Source organism: Humulus lupulus, chromosome X (genome assembly GCF_963169125.1).
Source record: "Humulus lupulus chromosome X, drHumLupu1.1, whole genome shotgun sequence".
Lineage (NCBI taxonomy): Eukaryota > Viridiplantae > Streptophyta > Magnoliopsida > Rosales > Cannabaceae > Humulus > Humulus lupulus.
In genome coordinates this window covers 193,627,304-193,654,795 of record NC_084802.1, presented here as the reverse complement: position 1 = coordinate 193,654,795, position 27,492 = coordinate 193,627,304, and the positions used below count along the sequence as shown (strand labels likewise).

General features: G+C 34.8%; 1 protein-coding gene across 3 annotated transcripts; it reads left to right on the top strand.

The window, feature by feature from the left end:
* On the top strand, positions 1-27,492 carry LOC133803832 (DUF21 domain-containing protein At1g47330). Of its 3 annotated transcripts, none has more exons than XM_062241965.1 (12): positions 1-400; positions 705-832; positions 1,005-1,193; positions 1,372-1,458; positions 1,616-1,755; positions 1,867-1,954; positions 2,175-2,248; positions 15,245-15,384; positions 23,431-23,684; positions 23,929-23,975; positions 24,199-24,400; positions 27,184-27,492. In XM_062241965.1, exons 1-11 carry the CDS (start codon positions 223-225, stop codon positions 24,377-24,379), a joined length of 1,506 nt encoding a protein of 501 aa, XP_062097949.1. In that variant the 5' UTR covers positions 1-222; the 3' UTR covers positions 24,380-24,400; positions 27,184-27,492. The 3 variants fall into 3 exon arrangements, with proteins under 3 accessions (XP_062097949.1, XP_062097948.1, XP_062097950.1); XM_062241964.1 differs by lacking the exon at positions 27,184-27,492 and adding an exon at positions 25,382-25,645; XM_062241966.1 differs by lacking the exon at positions 27,184-27,492 and adding an exon at positions 893-976 and having other exon boundaries at positions 5-400; positions 705-781; positions 1,080-1,193; positions 24,199-24,677.

Genomic DNA, 27,492 nt, shown 5'->3' with positions numbered 1-27,492 from the left:
TATCCTAGAGAGAGAGAATCAGAGAAAAGAGAAGAGAAGACTACATTCACATATAAATATATATAATATTTTGGCAACAAGCCAAATCCTTTATGATCGTATCAGACTATCAAGCAAGTTTGGTCTTTGCTTTTGGGCTGGGTTTGACAAAAAGTGGAAGAACAGAGAGCATATGAATCTGCGCCTACATTGATTGAGGGTTCAGCAAAAGCCAAAAGGGATATGGCGTCGGACGTGCCTTGTTGTGGGTCGCTATTCTGGTTGTATGCGCTGGTAAGTATAGGGTTGGTATGCTTTGCGGGACTCATGGCTGGCCTCACTCTTGGTCTCATGTCTCTTGGCCTTGTCGACCTTGAGGTGCTCATGAAGTCCGGCCGTCCCCAGGATCGAAAGCACGCCGGTAAGTAACCTCCCCCTCCTACTAATCTTTGCTAACTTTTTTGGGTCTTCTTGAATATGGATTAGTAAAGCAATATTTAGAATTTCAATCGATTTGAATAGTTACTCTTCTGTTCTTCTTCTTCTTCTTCCGTTTTTGGCACGATCCTGATGATAATTTTTATTAGCTAGGCCATGAATTTTAGCGTAATACTTCCTCGATTGAATTTAAACTAGATTGTAAAACTTTGGATTGGAGTAAGTAATATCAGCTAAAATATGGTTTGAGATTAGTAGTTAACTTCGAGTATTCTGATTTTTGGCAGCTAAAATTTATCCTGTGGTGAAGAACCAGCATCTTCTGCTTTGCACACTTTTAATGGGCAACGCCTTAGCGATGGAGGTATACCTACGCGACGCTGTTCTTGAATTTGTGGATGTAATCTGGCGATTGGTACCGTTTGATTTTAATTTTGTGGGTTATTTTTTTTGGATTCTCGTTGTGTTCGCATAGGCTCTTCCAATATTCTTGGACAAATTAGTACCTCCTTGGGCAGCAATTCTGCTATCAGTCACTCTTATTCTCATGTTTGGAGAGGTAAGTTTTGCTTTCTTTCCTTTCCCAGAGCCAGAAGGTATATGTCTGCACTCACACTCAGCATATCCAACTAGTAATCAATCACACGCATGTTCTGTTCCAGATATTGCCCCAAGCAGTTTGCACTCGCTATGGATTGACTATTGGAGCGAAATTGGCACCATTTGTTCGAGTTCTACTCATGTTATTTTTCCCAATCTCTTATCCAATCAGTAAGGTGATCTTCTCATCTAAATCTATAGATGGTAACTGACTGTAGGTAAAAATCCAAGTAACCTGTGTTTTTCCAAAGTTGAGTTGATTGTTTGGTTCACTAAACAGTTTAAATGCTTGCATTTCTGTTTCCGCGTGTTATGTTATTTTTGTTCTTTTGATCAAATCCATTTGAAACGTAGGTGCTTGATTGGATGTTGGGCAAGGGCCACGCTGTCCTTTTAAGAAGAGCAGAGCTCAAGACCTTTGTGAATTTTCATGGCAATGAGGTATAAAGAGTTCCATTGGAATGATGTGTTTCCCTGATTCCCTCTTTTTTGTTCAAATTGGCAATGAACTATTTACGTCATTGGGGACTTTTACCTCTGGCTACCTTATTCACTTTCTTTGATGAAATATTAATGTATATATGATGCTGTTGTTTAGGCTGGGAAAGGTGGGGATTTAACGCATGATGAGACTACCATTATCACTGGGGCACTTGAATTGACTGAAAAGACTGCAAAAGATGCCATGACTCCAATATCGAATGCCTTTTCCCTTGATTTGGATGCAAATCTCAATTTGTAAGCCTGCATATATATATATATATATAATATTGGTTGTTTAAGTAGATTAGGGGGCATGCCTATATACTTTCGTTCCTTCTGACTTATCTCTTTCATGGTGCATTACAGGGAGACATTGAATTCGATAATGACCATGGGTCACAGTAGAGTTCCGGTTTATGCAGGCAATCCCAAAAATATAATTGGACTTATTTTGGTAACTCATTTCGTTTGTATTTAAGACCTTGTTTTCTCGATCTTGATTTATAAGGTCACCAGATTTTTATGTTTCCATCTACTCTGATAATGTCTGTCTACTTTATTAATCTTTACTTTTTAATGTATTCCTCTTGCCTTGGGAAATATTACTAATCAATTATTTGACAAGAAAGACCTGGTATTGTTTGCTAAATTAAACTTATCTGTTACTTGTGCAGGTTAAAAATCTATTGGCAGTTGATCCAGACGATGCAGTTCCATTGAGAAAAATGATCCTAAGAAAAATTCCTAGGTATAAAAAGATGTTCATATTTTTGTTCGTGTTTCTCTCTTCTTTGTTTCATGATGCATGATATTGTTTGTATAGGTGACTGTTGGGTATTAATCATAGAACTCAAGATAACATGTTAGTAATAATCAAAAACTCAATGCAATCCAAAGAATAACAAACAGTCAAACACTAAATGAGCACAATTATCAAACTGAAAACTTAAAGGACAAAACAAGAGAAATTATACTGGTTGAAGAACAAAGATCAATGTGATCTTTGTCTCTACTTCTAGTTGGAACACTATCTTCTTTATTGATTGACCAGTAACTTGAGTACACAACAGTTGAGAATGAGTCCTTCAACACAGGTTTACAATGGTGGTATCTCTCTAACACTCAACCCCATTGAGCATACACAATCGTGCATAAGTGTATGCTCTGTACAAAAATCTTTGGACCCCAAACTCTTTCTCTCTACTCTCTCTGATTCTCAGCTCGCTCTTCCTCTCTTTTGGTTCTCTTGAGCTTATCCGAATATGAAGAAGACTTGTCCTTTTATAGGCAACGAATGGAAGTAGCTGATATAAGTTAGTTAGTTAGTTATGACAATAACTAACTTTAGCTAACTTAACAGAAATGGTTAAGTTAGTCTGGGATTTGGGAGGAATCAATTCCACAAATTCCACCTTTTTCCTTCAAATCACAGCAAAGAGAATAAGTGTAGAATTATGTAAATATTTTATATTTATTTTGTATCAATTATTTAGGGAAACAGAATAATCTTATATCCTAATATATTGTATATCCCTGATTTTTAGGAGATTAGTTGACCTAGGTTAATTGTATAGCTTTGTAATCTGCCTATTAATATGTAATTCTTTGATGAATAAAATTATTCCAGCCATTATTCAAAAATCTACATGGTATCAAAGCACGTTGAAAATTCTATGCCCTAATCGAATTTTTTTTTTCTTCTTCTTTTCTTCTCTGCCCTAAACGCACCAGCCCCTAAAATCTTACCAGCCCTTCTCATCTTTTCAACGCATCACATTCTTCATGGCTACTGGAAAAGAAAGCCTAAACTCAGACGCATCCTCCTATCCATCAACCCTCTCTAATCCACATGCATCAATAGGTTCTTCATCTCACAGTAATGATGCTGTTTCTCTGGTCACCAGCCACAAGTTCAATGGCCATAATTATCTTCAGTGGTCACAGTCAGTAATGATGTATATCGGTGGAAAGGGGAAGGAAGAATATCTCACAGGGGAGATTGAGACTCCAAAACCAGACGATCCAAAGTATAAAAATTGGAAAACAGATAACCACATGATCAAATCTTGGCTGGTTAGTTCAATGAATAATGATATAGGAGAAAATTTTCTTTTATATTCGACAGCCAAGGAACTTTGGGATGCTGTCAAAGACTCTTATTCTAGTTCTGATAATACATCAGAATTATTTGAGATTGAAGCTGCTCTTTATGATCTCCGCCAAGAAGATACTACAGTCACACAATATTTTAACACTCTTACTCGTTTTTGGCATCAATTAGATTTATTTGAAACTTATTCTTGGAAGTGTGCAGATGATACTGCTCTATACAGGAGTATTGTAGAGAAAATGAGAACTTTCAAATTTCTTCATGGTCTCAACAAAGAACTTGATGCTGTCAGGAGTAGGATCATGAGTATCAAGCCACTTCCAACCGTCAAAGAAGCATTCTCAGAGGTTCGACATGAAGAAAGCAGAAAGAAGGTCATGATGGGCGCTTCTCCTCTTCCTTCTACTCAAGAGTCCTCTGCTCTTGCTGCAAGAGGACAGCAGAAGGGTCGACCATGGTGTGATCACTGTCGCAAACCTGGGCATTTCAGAGAAACTTGCTGGAAACTTCATGGAAAGCCTGCCGATTGGAAGCCGAAATCATGGAAAGACAAAGAGAGTCACGGGAACGTCGCTGCCACTCTAAATACTGCTGCTGCTGTTATAGGAAATGGGGACACATCTGATTCATCACCATTCACTAAAGCGCAGCTAGAGGCACTTCAGAAACTCCTAAGTCAGTCACACATCACTGCAAAGCCTGATACTACACCTGGTACAGGACATTTGGCCATGAAAGGTAACCTTTCAGTAGCTTTTATTGTCAATAAAAGAACTACTAACCCTTGGATTCTTGATTCGGGGGCATCAGATCATATGACAGGAGATGCAAATATTTTTTCTGAATTTCACACAAGTCCAGAGCATCATACAGTGAAAATTGCAGATGGCACGTTCTCTAAGGTTGAGGGTTTGGGTTCAGTCAACATAAATCAGAACCTAACTCTCACTTCTGTTCTCTATGTGCCTAAACTGGATTGTAATTTACTGTCTATTAGTAAATTTACTCGTGACCTAAACTGTGTGACTAAGTTTTACTCGAATTTGTGTGTGTTTCAGGAATTGGATTCGGGGAAGATGATTGGCAGTGCTAAGATGTGTTCTGGGCTCTATATCCTACAAGATTACACTCCATCCGTTAGGATAGCTCCGAAATTCAGTTTGTTTTCTTTAAATAATCAGTCTATTTCAAATAAAGATAGTGATATTATGTTGTGGCACTATCGTCTTGGTCATCCAAATTTTCTATATTTGTCAAAAATGTTTCCATCTTTATTTACTAATAAAAATCCGAAACTTTTTTGTTGTGAAATTTGTCAATTTGCAAAACACACTCGAAATACCTATTCTAGAATACCATATAAATCTTCCAAACCTTTTTCATTGATCCATAGTGATGTGTGGGGTCCCTCACGCGTAAACAATATAACTGGACATAGATGGTTTGTATCTTTTATCGATGATCATACTAGATTAACTTGGGTGTTTCTCATGAAATCAAAATCAGAAGTAAGTGAAATTTTTAAAACTTTTCATTCTATGATTCAAACTCAGTTTCTTACTAAAATTCAAATCCTCAAGACCAACAATGCCAAAGATTTCTTCAATTCTATCCTCGATCCTTATCTCACACAACAAGGCATTCTACACTTAAGCTCTTGTGTTGATACTCCTCAACAAAATGGGGTTGCTGAACAGAAAAATAGACATATTTTAGAAGTTGCTCGTTCTCTCATGTTTTCTACTCAGGTCCCCAAACATTTCTGGGGTGAAGCTATTCTTACAGCCACCTATCTAATCAACCGAATGCCGTCTCGAGTACTCAACTTTCAAACTCCATGTCACACGGTTTTGAGAGAATTCCCTCATACAAAATTCATTAGTCTTCTTGATCCTAAGATCTTTGGCTGCACCGCCTTCGTTCATCTTCATTCTCAAAATCGTAGTAAGCTAGACCCTAAATCTATCAAATGCATTTTTCTTGGTTATTCCTCTCATCAAAAGGGTTATAAATGTTATTCACCTATAACTCGGAAAATGTATAACACTATGGATGTCACCTTTTTTGAAAATCATGCTTACTACAAATCTGAGATTCAGGGGGAGAATGCAGGTGAATCTCATCTTTGGGACACTATTCCAAGTATTAATAATACTTCATCTCCTAGTGTTCACCATGAGGATTCTTCCGACTCTCAAGTCATAGAAAATCAAGTTTCATCTTCCTCTAAACTCATGGGTTCCCAAATCATTGAAAATTGTCCAAATCCACCCATGGCTCTTGCACCTTGTCAAGAACCAGAAATTCGTGTCTATACGAGAAGGAAAAACTCTGGTAAAGATATAGAGCACACAACACATCTGGAGAACCACCATGCATCGGAACCGGATCCTCATTCTCCAGAAACTCATTCAGGTTTAAGTAACTCTAACCATGATAAGGTTGTGCAAATAAATGATGATTTAGATTTGCCGATTGCATTGAGGAAGGGAGTTCGCGCATGTACAGAGCATCCAATTGGTAATTTTGTATCTTACAAAGCATTATCACCATCCTATCAGGCATTTGTCTCTGTTATTGATAACATACAGATTCCTCAAACAATTCAAGAGGCCCTGACTGATTCTCGATGGAAAGAGGCTGTAGCAAATGAGATTAGTGCTTTGGTGAAAAACAATACTTGGACAATCACAAGTCTACCACCTGGGAAGAGATCCGTGGGTTGCAAGTGGGTCTTTACCGTTAAACATAAAGCAGATGGGAGCGTTGAGAGATTTAAAGCTCGCCTTGTTGCTAAAGGCTTCACTCAGTCTTACGGAATCGATTATCAAGAAACGTTTGCGCCTGTTGCCAAGCTTAACACTGTACGTGTTCTATTATCCCTTGCTGCAAATAAAGATTGGCCCCTCCATCAACTTGATGTGAAAAATGCATTCCTAAACGGCGACCTTGAAGAAGAAGTTTATATGGACATTCCGCCAGGCTTCGAGAACTCCTCAAATCAGAACAAAGTGTGCAAACTCAAGAAATCTTTGTACGGTCTTAAACAATCTCCACGGGCATGGTTTGGTAGATTCACTAAAGCAATCATACAGAATGGGTATACTCAGTGTCAAGCAGATCACACTTTGTTTGTTAGATTCTCGTTAGATAAAAGGATAGCTATCCTAATTGTCTATGTGGATGACATAATACTTACAGGTGACTACAAGGAGGAAATGGAGAGATTGAAAGAGTTCTTATCTAAGGAATTCGAGATTAAAGATCTTGGTTATCTTAGATATTTTCTTGGCATGGAAATTGCTCGATCAAGACATGGCATATTTGTTTCTCAACGTAAGTACGTTCTAGACTTATTGAAGGAAACAGGAATGCTTGGATGCAAACCTGCCCCAACTCCAATGGATTCCAACAAGAAAATGGGTTCAGGAAAGGACATGACACTAGTAGACAGGGGGAGATATCAAAGGTTAGTTGGACGCCTGATCTACCTATCTCATACGAGACCTGACATTGGTTTTTCAGTTAGTGTTGTCAGTCAATACATGAACAATCCTACTGAAGAACACATGGAAGCTGTTACTAGAATCTTAAGATACCTCAAGATGAATCCTGGGAAAGGTCTTCTATTCAAGAAAAGTGATAGCAGAGAGATCAAAGTCTACACTGATGCAGACTGGGCAGGAGACGTAACAGATAGGAGGAGTACTTCAGGATATTGTTCTTCTGTTTGGGGTAATCTAGTGACTTGGAGAAGTAAGAAACAATCAGTGGTTTCCAGAAGTTCAGCTGAAGCAGAATTTAGAGCTTTTGCTCTAGATGTTTGTGAAGGGATTTGGCTAAAACGATTACTGAGTGAACTACGACTATTTGCAGGAGAGTCCATTAAAATGCTTTGTGATAATCAGGCTGCTATTAGTATCGCTAAAAATCCTGTTCATCATGACAGGACAAAACATATTGAGATAGATCGACACTTCATCACTGAGAAGATTGAGAGTGCCACAATTCAAACTATCTATACTCCATCAAGACTTCAAATAGCCGATGTTCTTACCAAAGCCCTTCCCAGAACTGTCTTTGATGAATTAGTGTGCAAGCTGGGAATGTTTGATATACATTACCCAACTTGAGGGGGAGTGTAGAATTATGTAAATATTTTATATTTATTTTGTATCAATTATTTAGGGAAACAGAATAATCTTATATCCTAATATATTGTATATCCCTGATTTTTAGGAGATTAGTTGACCTAGGTTAATTGTATAGCTTTGTAATCTGCCTATTAATATGTAATTCTTTGATGAATAAAATTATTCCAGCCATTATTCAAAAATCTACAATAAGCTTCTTCATTTTTGAGAGAGTGTTACATAATTCAACTTACTAGTTTCCAAGGTTGAGCAAACTTAGACAATGTCTAAACTTACAGTCAACACCTTGGTACCAACATCTGTAAGATTGTCCTCAAATTTTACTTTGTTCAGTTCTACTCCTCCTCCCTCTGTCTTCTCTCTGATCCAAAATAATCTGATGTTTATGTGTTTGCCCTTTACATGATACACAGGGTTTTTGCATAGGTGAATTGAAGATTGATTGTGTCCGAGTAGATTGTTACCTTTCCTTTCAAAATCTTTTAACTTTTGTAGAATCCTTGTAACCATATAGTTTCCTTAAAAGCTCTGCTGTTGTCATGAATTCTACTTCAGTAGTGGACAAAGCTACTACTGATTGTTGTTGAGCTTTCCAACAAATGCAATTGTTATTTGTAAGAAACACATAGGAAGTTGTAGATCTTCTAGTATCTTTGTTTGCAACATATTCTGCATCAACATACCCTTTTAGCTCCAATTTCTTATAGATGAGACCATGACTCCAGGTACCTTTCAAGTGTCTTATGAGCCATTTAAGAGCTTTTCAATGCTCTAATCTCGGGTTGGACATATATCTGCTAAGAATGCTAAGGCATGTGCAATATCAGGTCTAGTGCTGACCATGATATACATTAAACATCCTAGAGCCAGAGTAACATACCTTTTCCATTTCTTTAATTTATACTAGATGGACTTTGATCCTTTGACAGAACGAACTAACCTCCCAGAGGTACTGAGGTACTTTTGGCATCTTGCATATAGAATTTTTGAACAATTTTCTGTATGTAACTAGACTGTTTCAAGCACACCTTTCCTTCCCTTATGTTTCTCACTTCTATGCCAAGAATCTTCTGAACTGGTCATATCAAATTCTTCTTTAAGCTTGGCTTTTATGTTTTTGATTATTGCCTTGTCTTTACTCAAGATGAGCATGTCATCTACATACAGTAGTAGAAAAAATGCAGTAGATAGATTTAAACCTTTGTAGTAGAGGAAATGATCAAATAATGATCTAGTAAAACCAATGTCTTGCATGTAGGTGCTAAACTGTTTGTTCTGCTGTCTTGGACACTGTTTGAGACCATATAAGGATCTTTTTAACTTGCATACTAGTTCTGTGTTACCTTGTTCTACCTAAAAACCAGGTGGTTGTTTCATATAGATATCCTCCTCTAGGAATCTATTTAGGAAAGTTGTTTTTACATCTAGTTGTTCCACTTCTAGATCTTGTTGTGCAGCTAGGGATAACATATATCTTATCGTCTTATACTTCACTACAGGTGAAATATTTCTGCAGAGTCTGTACCTTCCACCTGAGTGAAGCTCTTAGCAACCAACCTAGCCTTGTACCTCACAGGTTCTTCATTAAACTTGTCAACATTGTCATCTAGAGATAAAGTTGAATTCATTCTAAAACCGTAAAGTCTCTCAAGCAAATTGATCTTGCTTGAGATTGATGGCTTCATGTAAAGTTCTTCAAGCTTGTTCCATAACCCTTTTGCAGTAGTGACTTTTGTAAGCTTCCTTCTGACATTGTTTGATAGATGCATTATGACAGTATAGTAAGCCATTTCTTCCATCTTTGCCACTTCATTGGCTTTCTTCCCTTCCAAAAGGTTTTGGTCTTAGATCACTTTGGCCACTTTCTGGTGTACTAGGATACCTTTCAGGCTTTCTCTCCATAGAGCAAAGTCCCTTGTCCCATCAAACTTTTCTAATTTGAACTGTAGAAATATCTTTGTAAATACATTTTGTACAACTATTTTTAGGTTGTAATTTACAGCTAAGTTAGGTTGTAATTGACAGCTAAGTTTAGGTTGTATTTTTTCCTTATTTTTTGTCTAGCTCTTTGTATTCGACCTATATATAGGTCATACTATTCATCAATAAAATTAGATTATAAGTATTATTCACACAAAACTACATGGTATCAGAGCATTAGTACTCTAAAAATTGGAAAATCTTTCCAATTTTTTTCTGCCCTCTCTTTCAGTAAAAAAAAAAAAAATTAGGGTTTTGCACTTTTGAGCTCAACCTTAAAAAAATTATTTTAGGGCAATCTTCTACTCTCACCTCCTACACAGGAAGCTTCCTGCACCTCCGGTCGGCCAAACCCTGAAGTTCGGCACCCAGCAAAGCCGCACGAGCCTCACGCGCCGCCTCCATCTCCGGCCCATCTCCCACGCGCGTGGCGTGTGTAGGTGCGTGTAGCACCCCGACGGCGAGCTTTTTCCGGCAACGTCTTCCTCAACACTCCTTGCTACATTTCCTTGGTGCTTTCACGATTTCATCACAAAAAAAAAAAAAAATTCAATCCAAGATCTTCTTAGCCCTAGCCTCTTTCTTTACTGAATATTTTTTTTTGTTCCAATCCGTCTTAAGCTTATTCCAGTCCATTTTTTTTCACTCTAAAGTCTTATCAATGGCTGTAACAACCAACTCCTCATCTAAAAGTCAATCTCAAACATATCAGCTTCTCAAGTCAATGGCTGCTCCTCAACTTCTCCAATCAGCCAAACCCACTCCTCAATCAGTTGCACTTGTCACCAATTCCTCTCATAAAGTCCTCTATTTTCAAGACTTGGAAGTCGGCCACTTCTCAAATGACAAAATCAATGCAACTCCAACACCTCTTGGGCAGTGTATGCAGCAGCCAAATCCATCTTCAGCCGAGGCAAATGTCAGCATAATGTGTCATCAAGGTTCTACATCTCACACATTTACTGCAACCTCCAACAAAGGTACTTGGATTGTTGATTCAGGGGCTTCCGACCACATGACGGGTGATTTACAATTCTTTAGCACCTTCAAACCATGTGCTGAATCCCACACCGTCAGAATTGCCGATGGTTCTCTCTCAAAAGTGATAGGGACTGGCTCTGTAACATTATCAGATGTCCTCCTTTCATCTGTTCTATTTGTCCCTAAACTAAATTGCAATATTCTTTCAATAAGAAAACTTACTCGAGATCTGAATTGTGTAACTAAATTCTATCCAAATCTTTATGAATTTCAGGTTGAGGGCTCGGAGAAGGTGATTGGCAATGCTGAAATGCATGATGGGGTCTATATTCTCAAGGATTCTCCTAAAAGTAAACAAGTTCACAAATCCAGTTGCGGTAATCATTCCAATTTAGATTATGTTTTTAATTCTATGTCTGTTTCGAATGAAAATCGTGTTATGTTGTGGCATTTTCGACTAGGACATCTAAATTTTGGTTATCTTGAAAAATTATTTCCTCAGTTATTTGTCTACAAAAGACCAAAATTCTTTCATTGTGAAGTATGTCAACATGCTAAACATACTCGAAACTCTTATCCCAGTCTTCCTTACAAACCTTCACAACCTTTTTCGATGATACATAGTGATATTTGGGGACCCTCACGAGTAACTAATATTAATGGATCTAGATGGTTTGTATCATGTATTGATCATCATGCTAGGACAACATGGACATTCCCTATGAAAGAAAAATCTGAAACTGCTTCTATTTTAAAAAATTTCCATTCCATGATTCAAAGTCAATTTCGCCGAAAAATCCAAATCCTAAAATCTGATAATGGAAAGGAATACTTTAACTCCATTCTTGGTCCATACTTGTTAGATCAAGATATTGTTCACATTAGTTCATGTGTTGATACTTCGCAACAAAATGGAGTGGCTGAGCGAAAAAACAGACATCTTCTTGAAGTTTCTAGATCCATCATGTTTTCAAATCATGTTCCTAAACAGTTTTGGGGGGAAGCCTTACTCACAGCCACCTATCTCATCAATCGTATGCCTAGCCGTGTACTACAATTCAAAGCTCCCAGAAATCTGTTACTTGCCACATTCCCTCATACCTCAGCCTTCTCCTCCGATCTTCCATTTAAAGTCTTCGGATGTACAACTTTTGTCCATATTTATGATCACAAACGAACCAAACTTGATCCAAAGTCTCACAAGTGTCTCTTCATTGAGTATTCCAACACTCAAAAAGGGAATAAATGTTGCTCCCCAATTACAAAAAGGATCTATAACACTATGGATGTCACCTTTTTTGAACATCAATCTTTCTTTCCCAAATCTGGTATTCAAGGGGAGCATTCTCAGGAATATCAGCTTTGGGAAACTCTTTAGGATCATCAAGCTGCATTTCCTCAACCCAATGTTGTGACACAAACATCAAAGTGCTCAGTCTTTGCCCTCTTTGCCTATTCGGCCAGATCAATCAACTGGTCCTTCATTACCTTCTTTTCCTGTCCAACCAGATGAATCAGCTAGTCCTTCCTTACCCACTTTTTCTATCCAACCGTATATCAGTCCAGAAAACACACCCAACCCGTCCTCTATAATCAATCCGATCTCACCTTCCTCCTCAGAAAATCCAAACACTCCTTCAAACTTACCACCACCTCAAACTCAAGCACAATTTGATATAGATAACAAAGAATTTCGTGTTTATAGCAGGAGAAAAGTTGGAAATATAGAGGTCAACATGCAAGACAAAAACTGTTCAAACACTCATCAAAGCCCTCTCAACCTCGAAAATCATGAAGGTAAGGATTCTGTGACTCATGAGTTAGTTTCTCCTACTATTGATGATCTCGACCTACCTATTGCTCATCGAAAGGGTGTTAGAACTTGTACCAATCACCCCATTGAAAAGTATGTTGCTTATGGGAAACTAACACCTATGTACCGAGCTTTTGTCTCTTCTCTTGATCTTATTCAGATTCCCACAAACATTTATGAAGCCTTGAAAGTTCCTAAATGGAAGACTGCAGTCGATGAAGAAATGAATGCTTATGAGAAAAATGGTACTTGGGTTCTCACTGAGTTACCTCAAGGAAAACGGACAGTTGGTTGCAAGTGGATTTTCACCATCAAATATAATTCAGAAAAGAGTATCAACAAATTCAAGGCTCGATTAGTTGCCAAGGGATTCACTCAATCATATATGGTGTTGACTATCAGGAGACCTTTGCTCCCGTCGCCAAACTTAATACAGTAAGAGTTTTATTATCACTTGCTGTAAATTGTGACTGGCCTTTATATCAGTTGGATGTGAATAATGCTTTTTTGAATGGGGATCTTGAAGAAGTCTATATGGAAATTCCACCAGGTATGAAGAAACACTCCAATGGTCAAGTAGTGTGCAAACTTCTCAAATCTCTTTATGGCTTGAAACAGTCACCTCGGGCATGGTTTGACAAATTTGCAAAGTTAGTTGTCAAACATGGATATACTCAAAGTTAGGTTCATCATACTCTATTTTTCAAATTCTCTTCAATTGGGAAGCTAACAATTCTCATTATCTATGTGGATGACATAATCTTAACTGGAGATGACTTAGGAGAAATTTCATATCTCAAAAGACTTCTTGCCTCCAAATTTGAAATCAAAGATCTAGGAACCCTCAAATACTTTCTTGGTATGGAAGTAGCCCGATCGAAAGAAAGAATTGTTATATCTCAGCAAAAGTATATCCTAGATCTTCTGAAAGAAACTGGAATGATTGGGAGCAAGCCGGTTGACACTCCCAGGATCCAAACTTGAAAGTTAATCGAAGAGAGCATTCAACTCCAGTAGAGAGGGGGAGCTATCACAGATTAGTAAGAAAGCTAATCTATCTCTCTCATACCAAACCTAATATTGCTTTCCCTGTCAGCGTTGTTAGTCAATATATGCACAGTCCTTGTGAGGAGCACTTGGAAGCAGTGTATCGTATTCAAAGGTATTTGAAAATGACACCAGGTCTTGGTTTGCACTTCAAAAAACACAACAACCGAGACTTGGAAGTTTACACATACTCTAGTTGGGCTGGAGAGCTGACCGACAGACGATCAACTAGTGGTTATTGAGCCTATGTATGGGGTAATTTAGTTACTTGGCGTAGTAAAAAGCAGTCTGTGGTCTCAAGGAGTAGTGCAGAGTCAAAATATCGTGCTTTGGCCTTAGGTATTTGTGAATTAGGTATTTGTGAAGGGATGTGGATCAAAATGCTCATGAATGAATTGAGATTTGACTCTCCCGAGGCCTTTAAAATGTACAGTGATAGTGAAGCAGCAATTAGCATTGGTAAAAATCCGGTTCACCATAATAAAACTAAACATGTTGAAATAGAGAAATACTTCATTTCTGAGAAGGTGAATTCAAAGATCATTGAGTTCAACTACATTCCTACAAAGAAACAGATTGCCGACATCCTAACAAAGGCCCTACCAAGAACAAATTTTGAAGAATTTAATTCCAAGCTAGGTTTGTATAACATATACAACTCAGCTTGAGGGGAGTGTAGAAATATCTTTGTAAATACATTTTGTACAGCTATTTTTAGGTTGTAATTTACAGCAAAGTTAGGTTGTAATTGACAGCTAAGTTTAGGTTGTATTTTTTCCTTATTTTTTGTCTAGCTTTTTGTATTCAGCTTATATATAGGCCATTCTATTCATCAATAAAATCAGATTAGAAGTATTATTCACACAAAACTACACGAACTTTGCCATTGATGTCATGAGTTCTTTGAGATTTTCTTGATGATTCTGTTAGCGGAAGTCTTGAGATCTTGAGCTCCTGTTCTTAGACCGAGTTAACCTGGCTCTAATTTGTTAGTAATAATTAAAAACTCAATGCAATCCAAAGAATAACAAATAGTCAAACACTAAATGAGCACAATTATCAAACTGAAAGCCTAAAGGACAAAACAAGAGAAATTATACTGGTTGAAGAACAAAGATCAATGTGATCTTTGTCTCTACATCCCGTCAGAACACTATCTTTATTGATTGATCAGTAACTAGAGTACACAACAGTTGAGAATGAGTCCTTCAACACATGTTTACAATGGTGGTATCTCTCTAACACTCAACCCTCTTGAGCATACACAATCGTGTCTGCACTGTACAAAACCCTTTGGACCCCAAACTCTTTCTCTCTGATTCTCAGCTCACTCTTCCTCTCTTTTGGTTCTCTTGAGCTTATCTGAATATGAAGAAGTTGTCCTTTTATAGGCAACAAATGAAGTAGCTGATATCAGTTAGCTAGTTATGACAATTAATAACTTTAGCTAACTTAACAGAACCAGTTAAGCTAGTTTGGGATTTGGGAGGAATCAATTCCACATTGGCGTTTTGATGATAGATATTATATGGCAGTAAGATGTTACATTGATTGATTGATTGAGCCTTTTGATTTAAAAAACATGTGAGCTTATTGATGCTTGGACATTCTTTCTGCTGGTGTGATTTGTTATTCTTGATTTTATCATTCATTTTACAGGGTTTCAGAAAACATGCCTCTATATGATATTCTAAATGAATTTCAGAAGGGTCACAGTCACATTGCTGTTGTCTATAAGGATCTAAACGAGAAAAAAGAAACACCCCAAATTGACCAGTTTGGGCCATTGTCTAAGAAAGGTAATAATTTTTAGAGCATCAATGAGAAAATCTAATGCCAAATTTCATCTTGTGATTTTTAGTGGTGAATACCATTGTATTTTATTTTGTTTGATTGTGAAGGTGTTTGTCTTCACTTTGTGAAGTAATTTCTAGTTCCTTGGAAAATACTATTCTCCTGCTCAATTAGATTAACATGTATGAAAAAAAAAGATAAAATAATGCACGCACTATTCTATGTAATTCACCCAATTGTGGCTACTTCCACATGATGCTGTAAAACTTTTGCCTAATGATGAATATTGTTAGTGTTTCACACAACACTCAAAGAAACCTCACATCCCAATTCCAAAGACTTTATCCCTATTTTTTCTTCTTTCTATTTTGTTGCATTCTGCAACAAACTATCCTCCATTTTTTGTACTTTTCAAACCTATCCATCAATCTTGCTCATGTAGGCTAATTTTAATCACGTCTTCACACCTTGATCTATGTAGGATCTCTTCTTGATCGCGTCATGCTTGCATGCCAACTGAAGTGGAACACAACTTCAGTTTGTTGACGATCATCGTCGTCATTAACATAAACATGTCTGCTAGATTTTTGCTACCTAGGATCTTCTTATGTCTTAACAATCCATTCTCTAACAAAGACTTGATGAAGTGATAATGAAATCCAGTATGCTTGGTTTTCAAGTGAAATGCTAAAAGCTGATTTTTTTGCTAGATGTATGCACTCTGACTGTCATTGTATATCACATTCTTCTAACGTTTGAATCTTAACTCAGTTAACAATCCTGAAATCACATCATGTCTTTACTAACTTTGGTCAATACTCTTATGATTTTAAACGACGGAAGTGCGTGCTATAATAAAGTGAAAGTGGAGTAGTATCCCATTGAGAATTTATTACTAAAAGTTGTCAAGTACTAGAATTGTTTTCTCTCATTCTAATTCAAACAGCAATGCAAGAAGTATGAATGCATTAAAACTAAAAACAACTTCAAATAAACAAATTAAAAATGACAAATAACCAAATTTTAGAGAAGGCTAGGATTACAATTTTGTTAGGCCTCAATTATGCCTAACACATTCAAGCACAAGAATAGGCCACAAATAATTAGAAGTTGTTGCTGACTTGTGTTTTCCTAATTGGATGTGTTGTATTTTTAATTAGTTGGGTAGTTATTTGGTCAAGTCCTTGTAGGAGAGAGACCTAGTATAAATAGTAGTTTTTGAAAAAGAGACAGAGGCCTTTGTCTTAGATTGGCCTCCTCAAATATATTGAGATCCCTCACATATGGCGGAGGAAAACTGTGGTAACACATGCCAACAAAAGCAAGGAAAAACACAAAACAACAACCAAGACACCAAAACAACCACAAAAACCCCAAAGCCCGCAAACACTAGAACCATAAGTTACCCCAATCCCTACAAAGATCCAAAAAGGAGACCCCTCAAAACATTCAGATCTATACACCCAAGTTGCAACCCAAAACTTGATCTTATCCCAAATAGTTTCTACCGAGCTAAAGACATCTTTAAATATTCTACTGTTCCTTTCAAGCCAAATGGCCCAAAGAGTTGCCAACAAGGTTCTTTGCCACAACCGAGACACTCTCTTACCTCCCTCTAACTGGCACAAAAACAATTGAGAGCAAGAAGGGGGCATACACCAAGAGACCCCAAACTCAATAAGCACCTTACCCCACACCTCCCTAGCAAAACAACACTCCAAGAATAAATGTCTAGCTGACTCTCCAGCACTCTTACAACAAACGCACTGGTTAGAAGATAAGCATTGAAAAAGTCTTCTTTTCTGCAAGTTATCATGCACATTTAATCTATTAGTGAAGACCAACCAACCAACCACCTTAACTTTTGAGAGAGAAACACTCTTCCACAACTTCTTTGCCCACTTCTCTTCCGAACCCAAATGAGCGTAACTCAACCTCCAAAAGGCTGACTTACAAGAGAACAACTCACTAGAGTCTGGAAGCCACACCCTCCTATCCTCCAGAATCGTCGGTATAGCAACATGCTCTAACAACTGAAGCAACTGAGCAAGACTCGAAACCTCCCCTATAAAACAGATTCCTCCTAAAACTCAAGTCCTAACCAAGGCCCCCTAAAGTCTCTTCACCCCCAAAGGCAACCAAATCCATGATCAGGCAGTTATTAGCCAACAAGAATGAATCAGGAAATTGTGATTTTAAAGGAGCATCATTGATCCAAACGTCCTCCCAAAAGTGAATCTTATCCCCTCTCCCCACCTTGAATCTGACCAACTGGCTATATTCCTCGTACAAAGTCAAAATACCTTTCCAAGGACCCTGAACAGACAACCTCAACCCTCTACCAGTATCCCAAAAGCCCCCATCGACCCCATAATTGCTCTTCACCACCCTATGCCTTACTTTCCAAAGGAAATCTCCACAACCATTTCATAAGAAACGCCTTGTTTCTCAAGTCCAAGTTACCAATACGTAGACCACCATGACCTCACGATTTACAAACATCCTGTCAAGATACCAAGTGGTCAGAAACTAACTTATATGCACCCTCCCACAAAATCATGCATTAATTTCTCCAAAACCCCCACTACACCCTTAGGTATATGAAAAAGAGAAATAATACACCGGAATAGAAAATAGAATCGATTGAATGAAAGTCAACCTTCCAACCCTAGACAGGAAAGTACACTTCCACCTGTCTTGACGTTGGCACACCTTGAAATAACGGGCTCCCAAAAACCTTTGGAACTAGGGGATGCACCCAAAGGTAATAACTCTTTGGGGAGATATCCAAGTGTCTCAAATACTTGGAACCCAATAGCAGAATTCTTTTAAAGATTGATTTTATTTAGTGACTATCAAATTTTCCCTCAATATTTCATTTGAACATAATTATTCTTACTTACTTCTATTCCTCAATGCAAATTGTCTACCAAGAATCCATAATTATTCCCAAGATTCTCCCGATGATCATGCAAAAATATTTTTCTTAATCAATAAATCTATATCCCTATATAATCAAATTAGAGTAAAACTTATTAAGCACTTGTTTTAAAACAGGTTATGCTTGCCACACAAGTATATTTATATCCTATGTGAAAATCAAAGATCACTTTGTTATCACACATCATCCCCTATTCAAGGCCAACACAAACTTCCATTTCCCAAGTTCATTAAGGTTCTCTAATCAATCTAATTAATGACCAATTAATTAGAAGCATTGGGTATAGAATAAAATGAACAATTTAACATTGATTTCAGAACTAAAATCAAACAATCAATTCAAACTACATACTGAGTTCCAATTGCAACCCTAGAATAAAAAAGTTCAAACTACATATTGAGTTCCAATTGCAACCCAGAATAAAAAATTAGTTCATGCTAACATTAATATAAACCACACAAAACATTCTAAATATTATCATCATAGAGTTTACAAGGGAAATGAAAGATTAAGAATTAAGAAGATAAAAATTGTTGGTAGTCTCCAATTTTCCAAGTCTTGATCCTCTTCCTTCCCTCCCTCTCCCTAGGCCTGTCAATCACTTTCTCTCTAAAAAACGTCCTCAATTCATCCATCACTTGGTCTTTTGTAGCCTAGGTCAGAATTGGTAACTTTTTTGTACAAAACCAATTACCCTTGTTTGTATTCGCTATAGTGTCATGACGCCAAGCATCAGGCGTCACGTCACGACGTTATATGCACAACGATAAGCTTTTATTCTCTTGGCATCACAACGCTTAATGATGTGTGTCACGATGCTTAAAGCCCTGGCACGCACAACGATCAACTTTTTATTCCCTTGACATCGGGATGCTTAAACTCTGTATTGTCCAAGGAGTTTCAACCAACAAAATTCAACATCTTTTCCAAAAGTTCTTCAATATTCTTTGCTTCATCTCAATGATTCTACAACTTGCAAAATAAACATAAAACAAGTAAAATGAATATAAAAATACCATCAAACTTTAAGCTTAAAGGTGCCAAATTACCTGAGAGACTTTAGGGAGAGGAATTGGTCCTAAAAGCCTGAAGGAAGAAGAGTGAAGAGGAAGGATGAAGGCCTTGAAGATTGGAGGTCTATCAAGGAGACATCCAACAATTTTTATTTTCTTTTTTCTTAATCTTTGCTATTTCTTTTGTAAAGTTTATGATTGTGTTTAAATTATTTTGTTTGGTTTACAATAGTGTAATCATGAACTAATTTTTCATTTGAGGGTTGCAATTGGATCTCAATATGTAGTTTGATCTTAATTCTGAAATCAATGTTAAATTGTTCATTCTATTCTATGCTTAATGCTTCTAATTACTTGATCACTAATTAGATTGATTAGGAAACCTTAACGAACTAGGAAAATGGAGTTTCATGTTGGCCTTGACTAGAATGATACCTAATCATTGAGCGATGTTTGAGTTTCACGTAGGATAGGAACATACTTGTGTGGCATGTATGACTATATAGAGAACCTATTATTGATGAGAAATATAGAGAATTGATTAGGTGAGATTTTTTTCATGACCATCGGGATAGGCTTGTGAATATTTTAGGTTTTTTGATTAACAATTTACATTAATTGATAGAATTAAGTGAGATAATTATGTTCAAATAAAACGTGACAAAAAGTTGTAGTCCAAGATTTCTCTTACACTATGTTTGGTTGAGAGGAAAGAAATTAGGAAAGAAAGAAAAAATTAGAGAGAAATAAAATTTAAGATGGAAAAGAAAGATGGTTTCTACCCTAGTTGTTGGGTAGAGAGGAAAGAAAATTAGATTATTCTATCATTACTTTTATAACCCTAAAATTGTTAATATAAAATTAAAAATATAAGGTTACATTAGTAATTTAATATTGTCTTCTATTTGAAAAAAAAATTCCACTCACTTTTCTTCCCAATTTGGATAGGAAAAAAATGGTGGGACCCACTTCATTTTTTCTACTCCCTTTTCTCTCATACCGAACATATACTTTTTTTTTTCTCTCTCCAAAATTTTATTTCCTCCCTTTTTTCCCTCTACGAAACATAGGCTAAAGTTTGTTATTTGCTAGCTTTTAGCTTTGCTTTAGTTATTTTAGTTTTACTTATAAATTCTTCATCAACTATTTGGGTAATCTTTAGAGTTAATTTTTTTGGTACTTAACTAGAGTTTACCCTCTTTTTATGGAGATAATACTCAACTTATTATTTTATTACTTGTTTACGATAGCGTGCACTTGTGTGGTTAAATTCAACAAGTTTCCATTAATGATCATGCATAATCCTATTCAAAGTCAACACAAAATTCCATTTCCCAAGTTCACTATGTTCCCTAATTAATCTAATTAGTGACTATTTAATTAGAAACATTAAAGCATAGAATAGAATGAACAATTTAGCATTGATTTCAGAATTAAGATCAAACAATCAGTTCAAACTACATACTGAATTCCAATTGCAACCTAGAATAAGAAATTAGTTCATGCTAACCCTAGTATAAACCACACAAAATACTCTTAATATTGTCATCATAAAGTTTACAAGGAAAAACAAAGAATGAGAATTAAAAAGATAAAAAACTGTTGATAGTCTGCTCCAATCTTCAAAGCCTTGAGCCTCTTTCTTCTCTCTCTCTAGGCTTTGTGAATCACTCTCTCTCTCTAAAAAAGTCCTCAATTTGTCTTTTATAGCCTAGGTCAAAATTGGTAACTTTTATGTACAAAATCAGTTACCCTTTTTCGTATTCGCTTCAGCGTCTAGACACCAAGCATCAGGCGTCACGTTGCTTAAGCTCTAACACGCACAACGATCAGCGTTTTATTTCCGTGGTGATACACGACACTTAAGCTATGTATTGCCTAAGGAGTTTCAACCAACAAGATTCAACGTCTTTTCCAAAAATTCTTCAATATTCTTTGCTTCATCTCAATGACTCTACAACCTACAAAATAAACATAATACAAGTAAAATGACTAGAAAAATAGTATACTATCAAACTTTATGGTGACGTTTGGTTTAAAGGGATAAGTGATGGAATGGAATTGCTTTTGCAAAAGTAGGACCATTCATTTGTTTGGTTTGATGTTTATAATAGAAATTGTAATTCCAATGGGAATTGTAATTCAGTTAAAGGCTGGATTCATTTTTTCTAAACTAAATGAGTTGAAAACTCATTCCTTTCCAATACTTTTGATATTATGTCCTATTTGCCCCTTCTATCCTGAACGTTGCCTATTTTTTTTTTGTTTTTGACAGCCCAGACAATTTATATCATTGCATATGTTATTTGCTTTATATATGAGATATTGGATTTTTAGTTTTAGTACTTATATAAGTGTTTGCCTTATAAAATATAATGGATTAAAGTAAAGTTTTTTTTTTTTGAAAGAAAGGATTAAAATAAAGTTTAAGTACTAATAAAAAAAATTCCTAAAAAAAAAGTACTAATAAAAAGCTTATGTAAACAGGTTGATTTCAACAATGTTTATTTTTCTTCTTGGTAAACAATGTTTATTTTAATTCCCACAATTAACTTTCAAAAAATGAAAAGTTCATACAAACTTTACAATAAATAAATAAATATTATATATTTTCACTAGCTAGACAACTAAATATTTGGATTCAAAACCATAAATAAGAATTAGTTTTTTCTTTTCTTTTCTTTTGGGCTAATTCTGAATTGTTAGGCCAAATAATTTTGATGTAAAATATAATAATTATTTGTTTAATTTGTAATATGAGGATAATTTAGTTAAAAAAATATAATTTAGAATAAAAATAATTATTTGATATCTGAAAAAATTAATAAATGATAATGGTAATTTGTAAAAAAAATCATTTATAAAAGTAAGGGTAATTTGGTCAAAATAATATAAACTCCATTCTATTTCATAACATAATAATCTTTATTCCGATATTGATTCTATTTACCAAACAAAAGAATAGAAATCTTATTCCATTTCATTTCTATTCTCATTCCTATTACCATTACCATTACCATTCGTTTTTTCATTTTTGTTTTACAACCAAACACTGCCCAAGATTAAAGGTGCCAAATTACCGTGTTAACATGTGCTATCAAATGCTATATACCCAGTCTTTGTAATGGATAAAATCAATAACATTTTATAATTGTGACATCTAACTAACGACTGTAGTACCCACAAAAAACACATAACCGGTAGTGCTTCTTCAATGATCAATTACCCTTGCAAAATTTGCGTCTGTGTGGCTTTGTATTTTTAATTTAATGTACCAATGTACAAACAATTATTTGTTGTGCTTTCTTATAGAGATCTTAAGATTTTCTTTACTGTCTCCTGTCTTCTAGTGAGTCTTTCTTGAATTTAACATAAACCTACTAACAACTCCCACTATATGGCCATTGTCTAGCCTCATACAGATTATTGCGTGAATCAAACTTCCAATGGCTGAGGTATAAGGCACCTTGACCATGAAATTTTTCTTTTACTTTGTCTGCGAGAACTGATCATTAGATAGGTGAAAGTGACTGGCCTGGTGTACTAACTTCCTTGGCATAATTCATATTGAATCTCTGCAAGACAATTTTGATATACCCTGTTTGAGATAACTATAAAGTCCTTTGGGATTGGGAAATGAGATTTCTTCGAGTGTTGTGTAAAACAATTGTAATATATGTATATATATTGTAAGATTTGCTGCAACAGCAATAGCATAAATTGAGTGCATCCCGTAAAATAGTGTGTGCATTATTTTGTCTATTTTCCACGTCCTTATTAATCTGATTGATCAGGAAATCACTATTTTACCAGACAATTGCCACCATGGAATTTATTAATATTTTAGCAAATGCCACTTTGCTGCTGTTTCTTTTTTAAAAAAATATATATGTTTGTTTCGTTCTTTTTTTTTTTTTGGCTTTTGCAGGACTTCATTTCTCTATATATGATCTGTTGTACAAACCGAGCATTATGTTTGTTATGGACCTTGCTTCACTCACTACTGTTTCCATTTCAATTTTAATGTCTTCCCTTTTACTGGTATTTTTTTCTTTCTCAATAATCCATGTGAATTGGTTTGCTTGCTGGATTAACAGATGATAAGGTGGTGAGTCATCCTGGTGCAAAAGAAAACTTTGGTTTTCATGATGCTCAAACAAATATGAATAAAAGCATTGGAGTTCAACAGATGAAGAAAAGTCCACCATCTACGCCAGCCTTTAAGAAGCGACATCGAGGTTGTTCCTATTGCATTCTAGACATTGAGAATACTCCCATTCCAGATTTTTCACTCAATGAAGAAGTTGTTGGAGTAATTAGCATGGAGGATGTTATTGAAGAACTTCTTCAGGTAAATGTTATTTCTCAAAACAAGTGCAAATCATGGCTATGCCCAATTAGTGTGTTATTACTCATGGGTATGGAGCCTGCTGTCATTCTCTGTAAATCGGAGTATGGCTTTTTTAATAAGCTAGAGTCCTACTCACAAGACTGGCTGGAGAAGATCAGGATTCTACTTCTGCAGATTGTTATAATTGTTCTACTTGTATTTCTTCTTGTAAGGTCTGAGCTAATTTTCAATTTGTTTCTTTCAGGAGGAGATATTGGATGAAACAGACGAGTATGTCAACATCCATAATAGGTAAAGTAAAAGTTAAACCATTTTTCTTTTATAATATGTCGTTTGCATGTGTTTCCTTAGCTTGATCCATCATCACCTATTGCATCCCATTTTATTAATCTACATCAAGCTTTTTGCTTAAAAGATGAAATCAACTTCCTAAAATCGAAGGAAGAGCCTCTTCGCTCAGTTTAAAATAATAGGCATTTGTGACACTTCTAAATGAGAGTTCTTGGACAAACAGGATTAAGGTCAACATGCACGCGTCTCAGGAAAATGCTTATAAATTGGCTTCACCACAGCCTTCCCAGAATGGTTCATCCATCGCTACTGCACATTCTCCTGACTCTAATAGAGTTGGTGGTCCAGATCAAACATCATCATTATCAGTCTCCAATACTGCATCTGCAAAAGTGTCATGCTGAAGGCGACATATTAATAAATTGGTGAGATTCGCTTGTTCTATTTTCTATTGTTTTTTGTTTTTTTTGTGTTTTTTTTTATGAAGATTAAAACGATAGAATCCAGATAATAGTCAATCAGAACTTAATTACTTTTATTGGTTGAAATTAACCAAAATGTTATGTTACCATACGGAGAGAATGCTGTTTGTTTTCCTCAAAGAAAACTTTCATTCTGTATGATATGAATGCTCGTGAGTTGGAAACAAGGGAGCAGGGAAAACTTCCATCTCGATTTACTTATAGTAAATTTGTATCTGAATAGGTAGTGGTCATTTTCAGTTCTAAGCAGGTAAGGTTTTTATTTAGCTTATATAGTTTGTGTAGTGCTCTGCTTTGTTGGAATACGACTAGATCATTTCGTAGTTAGCAGTTTTACTCATGGCCATTAGCATTTTGATCTGATACATTTTTTATGAGGAGGATAATTTGCAACACGGCTTGACCATTTTAATAAGCAGTTCTTTTTTCAAAAAAAAAAAAATAAGCAGTTCAATTTCGTATCAATTCATAAATAAGATCTAAATACGACAACAAAATCATTTTTAATTTTTTTATTTTTTTATCTCAATTTATTTGAATTGTATTAGACTAATAATAGATAATGTTTTACATAAGTTTGATGATGTTGATATAATCTTTTATTATTATTTCATTCTTTATTTGGTTTGTATCCGAATCAGATACATATTTGTGTTTCGCAAAATGTTAAAAATGCATAAATTTATGTTGAATACATTGAGCAAATTTATTTAAGCTGTTTTGTATTAAACGGATTTGTGAGTTGTGTCAGTGTTAATATGTTTAAATAAGCAGGCATGGAAGTTTGTATTTCAAACACGATTGTTAAATTGTTGGATTTGAGTTGAGAGATGTATTGTAATACATGGAGGGTTTTTTTTAGAAATTTATTCATGGACATTGGCACAAATAATTTTATATTAATTTGAAGTATTCTTTTTGCAGGAGGTAGGTCGTAAGATAAAAGGAAATATATATATATATTTAGAATAAATAGTATTTTTGCCCCTGAATTATGACTACTATATGATCGTGTGACTACTGTATGATTTTGAATGATTCGTGATATTAAAAATTTCTCCTAAATTATATATGTTATTAAAATATGAGAATTCTGTTAGATTTTGTCTTAGGTGGTTAACAGATTGATGATGTGACATTTTGTCAATTTAAATGTGGTAGTACTGTGTGTAGAATAATTAGTAATTTTGTCCCTTCCGAATTTTGATCATTATCAAATTGTGCTCTTTTTATTAAAATTAATTTAATTTTTTTAAGAATTTTTTTTCTTAAAAATAATAATTAAATTCTTAAAAAAATTTTAAAAATTATTTTAAAAGATTAGAAAATAAACTATAGTAAAAGTTTCTAATTAATTAAATAAATTTTCAAGTATTTAAAAATTAAAAATCTAATAAATAACAATTAATTTTTTTTACTTTTTCTTTTCTTGTATAATATAAAATAAATATATCTTAAAATAATCAAAAAAATATCTCATTCGTCCTTTTTAAATTAAAAGTTTTTTTTTTTGTTTAAATCATTTGTCATTCATCCTCCTTTTTAATTAAAAGATTTTTCTTTGTTTTAGTACTTATTTTAAATTTTCATTTTAAAATAGATTTATTTTATATCATAAAAGAAAAAAATAAGAAAAATTTATTTGTTATTAATTAGATTTTTAAATTTTTGAAGAATTTAATTAATATTTTTAAGAAAAAAAAAATATTTTTTGTAATAAAACTGACAGAATTTGGTAGCGGTCAAAGTTTGGGGGCAAAATTGTTAATTATTCTACACATGGAACTATCACATTATCAATCTATTAGCCACTTAGGACAAAATCTAACCGAAGTCTCATATTTTAGTATCATTGATAATTTGGGAGACAAAAATTATATTTATATATTAGAAGTGAATCTATCATTACTCTTTTATTATCACTACCAATACCATAGGAGCTAAATTTTTGTGGTAAGTATTTTAAAAAGAAAGAATATATTTTATATTAAAAAATAGAATGATATAGTATTTAATATAATAAATTAATTTTAATAATTCTATTTTTAACTATGTTTATATAAATATGAATCAGCATATAATTTTTTTAAAATATAGGAATGAGAATTTAAAAAACAAAATGATAAAATTAAATTAAGTAACTTTTTCTCTATAACTTTATTTCTTTTATCATTAAAGGATAAATTTTTTGAATTTTGACTTCTCGAAAAAGAAAAAGATTGAAAAAATATGGAAAAATACTAGTTTGGCTCTTGTGTTTTGCTTAAATATTCAATCGACTTTTGTGTTTTGTTAAATGACAATTTGGATCTTGCGTTTTGTAAAATGGATCAAAATGATACTCTGAGCTCGATTTTAGTCAAATAATTTTTCAATATGACTAAAATACCCATAGTTTTATTAATAAAAGAATTAAATTATATAATTAAAAATAAATTTTATAATAAAAATTAAATAAATTAATTTTAAAATAAAAATATTCAAATTAAGTTATTTTATTCTCTCTCCTCATTTTCTCTTCTCTTCAATTTATTCTCTCTTTACCTAGCCTCCAGCAACTCTAACCTAACCAAAATCATAACAACCACCACCACCATCAACAATATCAACTTCTTCCAAGTTGACCATCTTCAACTTCTCTCTCATTCTTCTTCTTCTTTTTTTTATCTATTTTTAGATCTCGGGTACTAAACCATGGCCGACTTATTTTTCTAATCTATTTGTAGATCTATGTTGAACCTCCATGGTCGACTTTATCTCAGCCAGCAACCAATGTGCGTAGAGGGTGAAGACGACTTGATGGGTTTTCGGCTTGGTGGAGGAGGTTGTGCAAGCGGGGGAAAGAGACTGTCCTAAATAATTGGGTATTTTTGTCAGTTGCGGTGCTCATTTTTTACACTTTGTAATACTTAAGTTTCAAAAGTTGATTTTGTATCAGTTAGGTCCCCAATCTTTTCAAATCGTATCATTTAAGTTCCTAAATACTATTTTTGTTTCTTTTTTCTTTGAAAATACATGAAAAAATACAAAATAAA